The sequence below is a fragment of the Dermochelys coriacea genome, chromosome 2 (genome assembly GCF_009764565.3).
Source record: "Dermochelys coriacea isolate rDerCor1 chromosome 2, rDerCor1.pri.v4, whole genome shotgun sequence".
Taxonomy (NCBI): domain Eukaryota; kingdom Metazoa; phylum Chordata; order Testudines; family Dermochelyidae; genus Dermochelys; species Dermochelys coriacea.
This window is the reverse complement of record NC_050069.1, coordinates 179,384,845-179,394,905: the sequence shown is the minus strand read 5'-3', so window position 1 is coordinate 179,394,905 and position 10,061 is coordinate 179,384,845. Positions and strand designations below refer to the sequence as shown.

The following is a 10,061-nucleotide window of genomic DNA, read 5'->3' as shown; positions in this document are numbered from 1 at the left end:
CCCTTATTCTCTCCTCCCCCGCCATCATTCTCAAGTCACTAGTGAAATAGTCACATCACAAGACAATTGCTTGTTCTGCCTTTAGAGGTGGAGCCGGTATTGCTAGGTAGATGCTGGGGAAGTGGGCCCAGTGCCACTCGCTAGGAAAGCTCCTCCTCCCACTTCCTGGGATAAAGGGGCATCAGTGGAGCTGGGGCAGGAGTCAGTCTGCTGTATGGGCTATGGTATGTGCTTTTGAGAGGCTGTCTGCCCCATAGATAGGGTTGACAGGGATCCAGTTTTCCACTGCACCACCTGGTCAAAACTGGACCCTGGTGGCTCTGGTCAGCACTGCCTGCCCTGGTTCTATGCGGCTACCAGGAGTGGCCAGCATCTCCCTGTGGCTCATAGGCTCAGGGACAGCCAGAAGGGCTCCGTGCGCTGCCTCCACCCTGAGCGCTGGCTCCACAGTTCCCATTGGCTGGGAACCCCCCTCCACCTAGGAGCTGGACATGAGCCATACAGAACTGAGATAGGCAGGGAGCTTGCTTTAGCCCCGCTGCACCGCTGACCTGGAGACGGGTGAGGTAAACGCCACCTGGCTGGAGCCTGCACCCCGAACATCTTCCCACACCCCAACCCCCTGCTCCAGGCCTGAGCCCCCTCCTGCACCCATACTTCTCATCCTGGCCCCACCCCAGAGCCTACACCCAGAGGCAGAGCCCGCATCCTCTCCCCTAACTTGAGCCCCGTCCCGCACTCCAAACCCCTCAGCCCCCGCCTGGAGCCCCCTCCTGCACCCCAAATCCCTCATCACTGGCCCCACCCCAGAGTCCACTCCACCAGCTGGAACCCTCACTCCCTCCTGCACCCCAATCCCCTGCTTCAGCCCGGTGAAAGTGAGTGAGGGTGGGGGACCGTGAACCATGAAGGGAGAGGGGATGTAGTGAGTGGGGGGCGGGGCCTCAGAAGGGGTGGGAAAATGGTTTTAGGGTTGCTTTTGTGCGATTAGAAAGTTGGCAAGCTATAGAGTGGGCTGAGGGTGGGTCTCAGTGAGCTCTGCTGCAGCAGTAACGTGAGAGCTGAGCCCAGCCCCCCAGGCTGTGGGGGGTGTGTGTGTGGTTTTGGTGTTTTGGAGTTTTGTTTTTTTTTTTGTGCAGGGCTGCAGGAGGTTTGTGGCACTGTGTGTAATCCCATGCGGCACAGTAATAGTGGCCGCTGTCTGCCTTTTCCAGCTTGTGCACCAGCAGTTTGCAGATGCTACGGCCTTGAAAATGGGCGGTGAGTTTCTTGCTGGATAAGCCAGCATCCCAGCTAGGGTCAGGCTTGGAGTAAGAAAGGTAGAGCAGCCTCTGTGGAGCCCTTCCAGTTGGGGCTCGGTACCAGTGAATATAGGTAGAGTCTGATGTGCCAGACAATTTGCAGGTGAATTCAGCAATGCTTTCCTCATGTGGCTTCTTTGTGATGGAGATTGGTACCTGCTCCAGGTGAATGGCCCATAGCACAGCTGGAAGGCAAAAGGAGGATAAGGAGCAATGAGAAAATGGCTGCTAGAAATAATCCCTCTACATGGAGCAGTAATGTCTGTCCTATGCAGAATCCATGCTGCTTAGACTGAAGGGACACGGGTTGCTTCTCTGCTGCCTTTCATCTTGTATGTTCATTTAGAAGTGTGCATGGTGAGGGTGAAGTATGTCCTTTCAGCCACGGGTGTGAGTGAGAAGACAATTCTGATCTCAGCGTTTTTTTTTCTTTCCTGGGCACAGGTGTCAATGACTGCACAAGGGGCAGGGAAGTGGAGAATTGGGCCCATTGTCTATGGATTATCTGTAGAGCTCCATACACACTCGGGGTGTTGAGATTCCAGTCTTACTCTATAGCTTTCACTAGGGTTGCCCTGGAATAAAACTGTTGTAACTCTGGGGATCCAAGCCCACAATGCTGCATAAATAACCATAAATAATAAACAGAACTGAATTAAACAAACTTACATGGCAAGAGGCAAGTGAAGAGAATTTCCAGAAACCCCACCATGTCTCCTGAAATTGCTCTGGCTCCTGAGGAGAAATAAAAGCACAAGAAGTCAAGGCTGCTCAGTCTTGAGCAACAAATACTCAAATGCTGAAAGTAAAAGGTGGGAGCAGGCTGCCCAGTCCTGAGTAGAAGAGATGAGGTGCTGTCGTTCTCCTTGTATCAAAGTTTGATTTTATTTAAGAGTGTGTGAGAGGGGACACGTGTCAGCCCAGGGTGTGAGCCACTAACCAAAAACAAACTGCTCACAGCATTCTCTTCACTCTGTACTAGAGAACTACACAGTCGTATGTCTTGATTAGTTGAAGCATACAAACTTTAAATAGTTAATGTGAAAAGAATTTAGTCAGTTAAACTGGAAGGGCCAAACCATGACTGACTCTCAAAAACTCCACACCAGAGCCCTCCATTGCAACAGGCAGGAGGTGCTTTCATGGGGGAACCCACATACTCATCCCTTCTTGGGAAGATCACTGCCTGCTCATATGCTTCCTTTATTCCTTTTTCTTAATGACAAAGGTCATGTTTCCTTCCCATCATTAAAGATCCCATGGAACCTTTTGTAAGAATAGGAACCTATGCCCAATGCTGAAAGTATTTCTGTGCCTAACTCCAATTAATTTCGATTCATGTTAGACACCCATAAACCTGGAAGATGTGAGCCTTAGTGTCCTTGTCAACTTAAAAAGAAAAGGAGTACTTCTGGCACCTTAGAGACTAACAAATTTATTAGAGCATAAGCTTTCGTGAGCTACAGCTCACTTCATCGGTGAGCTGTAGCTCACGAAAGCTTATGCTCTAATAAATTTGTTAGTCTCTAAGGTGCCAGAAGTACTCCTTTTCTTTTTAAGTTGACAAGGACACTAAGGCTCACAAGTACTCCTTTTCTTTTTGCGAATACAGACTAACACGGCTGCTACTCTGAAACTTGTCAACTTACAATTTGAGTACTTCCATTCTGCTCACCTAAACTTCCCCCTGGAGTTTCAGTTGGAGATGGTGTAATCCTCGCTTCCTCTCCAAGCTGTTGTGTAGGCTTATTACATTTCACCCCTGCCACAGCTGCATTACAATATAGATAGGCTTGGAAGGATTAGATTTTTATTGTTAAATGGAGGGGTCTCTCTCTCGCACACACGTATTTCCATCAATGTTGATCAATTTACAGATAAAGTAATAGAAGTGCAGCTTGAGAATTTACTAGTTTGATTTAAGGATATTTACTTTACATTACAGAATTGCTAAAGGGAGTGAGTATGGTTTGATTTCTGGTGTATGTTTTAATATGCATATGTGTTTCCCAAAGTGATTTGCTATAATGTATGATACTGTGCATTGAGTAATCTACTTTATATTTGCCTGCAGGTCTCAATAGCCAATTACCATACATGCAACACTGGTTTTGCTTCTATAATTTCACTTAATTTGCTCTGTGTACCTGCATAGATGACCCCTTCCTCCATGATGATAAATATTGCACCCAATTCCTGCTTGAAGACTGAACAAAATAACAGCTCAGGATAGTGAAATACAAATCCAAGCTTCTGGTACCCCCTTGTGGCGATAAAGGAGTAAAACTCTAGGGAATCAGTACTGAAATATGAAGACATTACATTGTATCAATTGCTCTTTCTTCAGTGTGTGGTTTTTTTTTTTTGTTTTTGGTTTTTTTAAGACATAGGTGAGGTGGATGGTGGTCGTTGTTTTTAGTTAGTTTGTTTGTTTTTTGAGCTGTTAAGCCAAGGTAAGGCTGTTGTATTATTCAGGGTTCAAAGCAGAGTTGTGAGCCAACAGCAGGTCTTTGGTATCATTACTATATTCAGGCAAATTGAATGTATTTCAGGGGTCAGAGGCTTGGTCAGGGGGCTGGTGCCACAGCTCTATCTACCTTATCAGCCCTCAGAGCCTCACTCTTCTGTGACAGAATTATTAATTTCCACCTGGGCAATACGGCTCTCTCCAGCCTCCAGAAGGTTCCACTTTCCATGGTCTCCAAACCCCTCTGTAGTTCTCTGCATTGCTAGTTCTTGGTGTTTGTGGATGGACTGAAACTGTGTGCACTTCTACCTGTTCACCCTTTCATTGGTGCTGTTAGAACTGCTTGGGAACTTTGTTTCACCAGGATTTCTCATGCTGAGAATCCAAACCTACAGTATTATTTCCTTCCAAAATGACTTCAGCATTGTAGAATTTGTATTCATTTGAATGAATTGTATCCTCTTTAATCACAGAAAACCTTCCATATAGATTCATAGATACTAAGGTCAGAAGGGACCATTCTGATCATCTAGTCAGATCTCCTGCACAGCACAGGCCACAGAAGCTCTCCCACCCACTCCTACGAAAAACCTCACCTATGTCTGAGCTATTGAAGTCCTTAAATCGTGGCTTAAAGACTTCAAGGAGCAGAGAAGCCTCCCTCAAGTGACCTGTGCCCCATGCTACAGAGGAAGGCGAAAAACCTCCAGGGCCTCTCCAATCTGTCCTGGAGGAAAATTCCTTCCCGACCCCAAATATGGCGATCAGCTAAACCCTGAGCATATAGGCAAGATTCACCAGCCAGATACTACAGAAAATTCTTTCCTGGGTAACTCAGATTCCATCCATCTAATATCCCATCTCAGGGGATTAGGCCTATTTACCCTGAATATTTAAAGATCAATTACTTACCAAAATCACATTATCTCATCATACCATCTCCTCCATAAACTTACCGAGTAGAATCTTAAAACCAGATAGATCTTTTGCCCCCACTGCTTCCCTTGGAAGGCTATTCCAAAACTTCACTCCTCTGATGGTTAGAAACCTTCGTCTGATTTCAAGTCTAAACTTCCTGGTGGCCAGTTTTATACCCATTTGTTCTTGTGTCCACATTGGTGCTGAGCTTAAATAATTCCTCTCCCTCTCCTGTATTTATCCCTCTGATATATTTATAGAGAGCAATCATATCTCCCCTCAACCTTCTTTTAGTTAGACTAAACAAGCCAAGATCCTTAAGTCTCCTTTCATAAGACAAGTTTTCCATTCCTCGGATCATCCTAGTAGCCCTTCTCTATAAACCCTGCTCCAGTTTGAATTCATCCTTTTTAAACATGGGAGACCAGAACTGCACACAGTATTCTAGGTGAGGTCTCGCCAGTGCCTTGTATAATGGTACTAAAACCTCCTTATCCCTACAGGAAATGCCTCTCCTGATGAATCCCAAAACCTCATTAGCTTTTTTCACAGCCATATCACATTGGCAGCTCATAGTCATCCTATGATCAACCAATACTCCAAGGTCCTTCTCCTCTTCTGTTACTTCTAATTGATGCATCCCCAACTTATAACTAAAATTCTTATTAATCCCTAAATGCATAACCTTACACTTCTCACTATTAAATTTCATCCTATTACTATTACTCCAGTTTACAAGATCATCCAGATCCTCCTGTATAATATCCCGATTCTTCTCTGAATTGGCAATACCTCCCAGCTTTGTATCATCTGCAAACTTTATTAGTACACTTTTTGTGCCAAGGTCAGTAATAAAAAGATTAAATAAGATTGGTCCCCAAACCAATCACTGAGGAACTCCACTGGTAACCTCCCTCCAACCTGACAGTTCGCCTTTCAGTAGGACCCGTTGCAGTCTCTCCTTTAAGCAATTCCTTATCCACCTTTTGATGTTCATATTGATCCCCATCTTCTCCAATTCAACTAATAATTCCCCATGTGGCACGGTATCAAATGCCTTACTGAAATCTAGGTAAATTAGATCCACTGCATTTCCTTTATCTAAAAAATCTGTCACTTTTTTTCAAAAAAAGATTAGGTTGATTTAGCACGATCTACCTTTTGTAAAACCATGTTGTATTTTGTCATTGTGTGTGCGTGTGCGTGTGTGTGCGAGTGCGTGTGTTTCTCACTCATTCTTCCCTTTCAGTGATTTAAAATGTTAGTTTCTTGACAAACTGAAAAGAAACAGGCTTCTTTTAAATGCTGCTGACCAACTGGTGCACACAACAAGAATCCATAGTGTGTTTCCATGGGATCTGGATATGGTAATTATTCAAGATCTGTACATTTGGGAAGACAGAGTCCAAATACCCAGAAGAGCTTTACTGTTTGCATTTTAACCTGGTTTGAGAATTTGCTACAGCCTACAATTCCTGTCCCTGCTGCTTCATTTTAAATGAAGTTTGACTTTTAAAATTTAGTTTAATTTAATTTAAAATTTCCATGTAACTAAAGCAAAACTTTATATTTTGCAAGAACATAGACTAAGGGGTGTTCATTTTGTGTAATACACTGCTGCTTGCTTATTTCAATCAAGTCCATTCCAATCGTTTTGACTTCCATAAGCAGCTAAACTGGTTGCCCATGTGATCAGCAGAGTGCATAGCGGAGCTTGCACAGTGAATGGTGCTGGATATAATCTTGTTAATGCCTGACTGACAAACATAACTTTAGTTGTATTCAGTTCTCCTAATCACATGGGTCTATTGTTGTGGTGTTTTTTTTCTATTCCATGCAACACTGTGGCTTTATTTACTAAGCAACAATTTATTGTCATCCTTGATTGATTGATTGGATTATCCACCAATACTTGCCTAGAGCAATCAAAACACATACTTGTAATGTTCTTTGAATACAATTGATTTGGTTCTTGAGCTTTTGATGAACTTAAAGTGAAAAGCCAAACCCTTCTCAAAGTGCATGGTGTAAATAGCTGGGTTCTGCACTGTGGCTGTGCGAGGATCAAGGAATCCTATTTTTATTCAAACACTGGGGAAGCAGGGGAGCTATGGGGGAGGAGTGGAACTGCTCCTGTGACTCCCTGATCTCTGGTGTGTGGATGGGTGGTTTTTGGGGTGTGTGGAAGTGAGAGAGGTTGGGAGTGTTTAATATGGGAAAGGGAAGCTAAAAGAGTTTTTCAGTTAGTTCTAAACCCAGTAAGACCTCTGGTCATCCTTCACTCTTGCAGTAGTGAGCCCCATAATCTAGGTCCAGCCCCTGTGAAATGACTCTCATGCAAGCCTCTTCTTGTTGGCTGATTAATGCTAGTGTTGTGGTGGAATATGGCTATCACGACACATCTTAGTTGCAGAAAGAGGCAATGTCTTAAGTAGGGAGAGCAAATCATATGGAGGGTTTTGAATGTCAGGCAGAGATTTTAAACAACCCTTGGTGACATCCTGCTGTGACCCAGGAACACCTTGGTGCCAACTAGCAGAGAGCACAGGGGGTTACAGTAATCCCCTAGGTGTGATGTCTATGTAACAGTGCACCAAAGGGTGGCATGTGGGGGCTCTACTACCAGCCACTAATGTACTGGTCAGCTTAGTCACCGTGAAATGCATGTGTGGGTAATTGTTAAGAAGTCCTGTATCTATACTGGAAATTAAAGGCTTGAAGTTTTAAAAGCAGGTCACCAGGAGGTGACAAGCCTTGGCCAGATTCTGTTCAGGCAGGGGATAGGTAATGCTCCTCTTGTATTGTATTGTGCATTGTGTCTCTCACAGTGCAAGCCTATCTGTATGCAAAGCCAGATGCCAATTTAAAGATTTCAAGGTCAGCAAGAGAGGGAGGCCAAGAACCATCAACAGGGGGTTTCCTGATTATGACCAAAGTTAAAGGACTTTTGATATGTCTGGGATTGCAGAGGCATGAGATCTTATCATGGAGGAGACAAGAGGCAGTGTGACTCGTCTCATGAACAGAACATCACAGCTATGCCTGGCTGTAATACACTGGGAGAACTTTAGGTGACCTTTTGCTCCATACAACGTGACAATAACTAGTTAAGTCAGTCTGGATCCTAGAATACATGTTATGATTTTATTTTGTATGTAATTTGTTTCCATTAATTCTACTTGCTTCTCAATCTCTGTTCTTTCTTCTGGTTACAAGAAGAACAAATAGTTTATATCTTAGAGCTGTGTGTTAAGTGGAGTGGTGATCCTGAGATGTAACTGACAAGCTGTTGTATGCTATTCCTTTGGCAGTAGCAGATCTGTGAATTCTGTGAGTGTCCAGTGGAAGCAGATTGTCCTGATTTGGGAGGCTGTATAAAGAGGTGCGAGATCTGCTGCCATAATTTCCTTCTCAGCTGCCTGCAGCTCAAGACAGAGCAATTGCTTGCCTCTCAGCCTCTCTCCTTTCTTAATTTTCCTCTTTATTATTTTTTTTATTTTTTAGTTTCATACAGTTGTATTTAGAGGGGTGGAGGGTGTGCCCCTCATGTCCACTAACACTCACTGGGTTATGCTGACTACCGCAGGCTTTAAGGCCTACCAGAGATCTCCTCCCTGTAGTGATGGGCATTCAAGCTGTCTTTGCTGCCTTGGAGACACCCATATCCTATCTAAGTATAAGGTCTGTATGGGATTTAAAGGCAGGTTGGGGAAAGGCAGAGGCTAGATTGATGCTCCTTCTAATGGACTGTTTGCTAGCCCCAGTGCAGTCTGTTTCCCACAGCCCCAGACACCAGCCTCAACATCTCAGCCTGCCTCCATGGCAGTAGCACCTTCAGAGGCTTGGAAACCTCTTTCTCTTTCTAGAGAGCCTATGGCTCCATAAATCCCACTCTAAGGAGACCTCATGTCCCTCAAGGGGTTCACCTCAGGCTCCATCTGAGCCTGTATTGAGCCATCAGTACCACACAAGAAGCAGTGTACAGACAGGTCTTCTAACACTAGGGTTCCCAAACTTGTTTCCCTGTGGCCGATGTGTGCAGCTGCAGTGGGCACGGTGGCCCACTATTAACGCTTCTTGAGGAAAATTATTAACTTTAATTATTACATGCATATAAACTCTGTGTACCCACAGAGAGCCATCTTTCCTCTCCCCTATGAATCCTGGCCTGTCCACCCTGTAGCCTGAGGGCAGATGCCACTCCTCCTCCCAAAAGGCAGTGTTCTCCATTTATGCCCAGCATCCCTTCCCTTGAAGAGCCAAGGCCAAAAGCACTGTTTGGGGGGGGGGCAGCCTGGGTGCTGCCCATCACAGTTATTATCATTACCATATCATTCTTATGGACAATATTTATATGCTATAGGGTGGTCTTAGCTTCGGTTGTGGGTGGAAGCCAGGCCAGTTTCCTGATCCCCCTTCCTCCAACCTCCCCACCATGTGTGATACAAGGGATCCAAGTGGGGAGGGGAGGGATTTAAATGTGCAACTATTCATTTATTCTAGCAACTGTTGCATTGATGGTGGGAGGGAATCAGATCTCAGAATGCAAGCTTAGGAAGCTTAAGTACATGGTCTTCGCTTCCTATAACTGTCTCACTGTAGTACAGTTATTCCAATCCTAGTATTTCAGCACTGTAGCAGGAAGACTGAATTATAAATCCCAGTGGCTGTAGCATGGGAAAGTCACTTAGTGACAATGCAAACTTGTGTTGTCCGTGCGTGGCACAATGTCTGGGGGGGGTGGGAACATGGAGGCAGATTCATCATCTAGTTTCTGCATCCTATTCAGATAATGTTTGTTAGAATTTTTTCCCGCTTCTGGCTCGTGATGCTTAAGAATTTTTCATAGAGGAGAAAATCAAGACAGTAAGTGATATTACTGGCAGGGAAATCTTCCAGCTCTGTATCTTAGCTCTCTCTGTTCATCTGATGTGCTGTTCAGGCTGCCATGGACAAAATTTCTTCTCATTGATAAACTAATCTTCTGCCATCGGCCTGGAAAATATTCTTTCTCTTCTAATCAGGGGACTACAGCAAACTAACATTCTCCAAAGGTTGTCCTTGCCAGTAATAGTGTTGAAACCAACATTGGTAAGAGGCCCAACAAATGGTAGCAAGCATATAAAACTACATTCAAGGATAGATTTGATAGGAATGACTTCCAAAGATTATTAACCAGAAATGAAAGAGGAACTAGATATCTGAATTATAGTATACATTTCTGAAGGACATGGTCAGTCACATTGTGCATTGTACCTATAAAAGTTTGCTTTTACTACAAACTTTTAAATCTATACCTGCTATCCTTAAAAACATCAGCTGTATGTGTTGGTCTTGTATCTAGCTGAGAGAAAACAGGAAGGAGTGTCTACTCC

At 44.3% G+C, this 10,061-nt stretch overlaps 1 long non-coding RNA gene and 1 gene segment (V, D, J or C); one reads left to right on the top strand and one right to left on the bottom strand.

The window, feature by feature from the left end:
• Positions 1 to 903: 903 nt before the first annotated feature.
• On the bottom strand, positions 904 to 2,155 carry LOC122458888. The segment is given in 2 exon segments: positions 904 to 1,486; positions 1,971 to 2,155. Coding segments are annotated over 2 exon segments (501 nt in total).
• The window catches only part of LOC122458892, a 70,243-nt gene continuing 61,335 nt past the window's right edge, over positions 1,154 to 10,061 (top strand). The window contains exon 1 of one of the 2 annotated variants that reach the window (XR_006279200.1): positions 1,154 to 1,260. This is a non-coding gene — a long non-coding RNA (uncharacterized LOC122458892). The remainder of the gene's footprint in view (positions 1,261 to 10,061) is intronic. The other variant, XR_006279203.1, reaches the window with a different exon arrangement.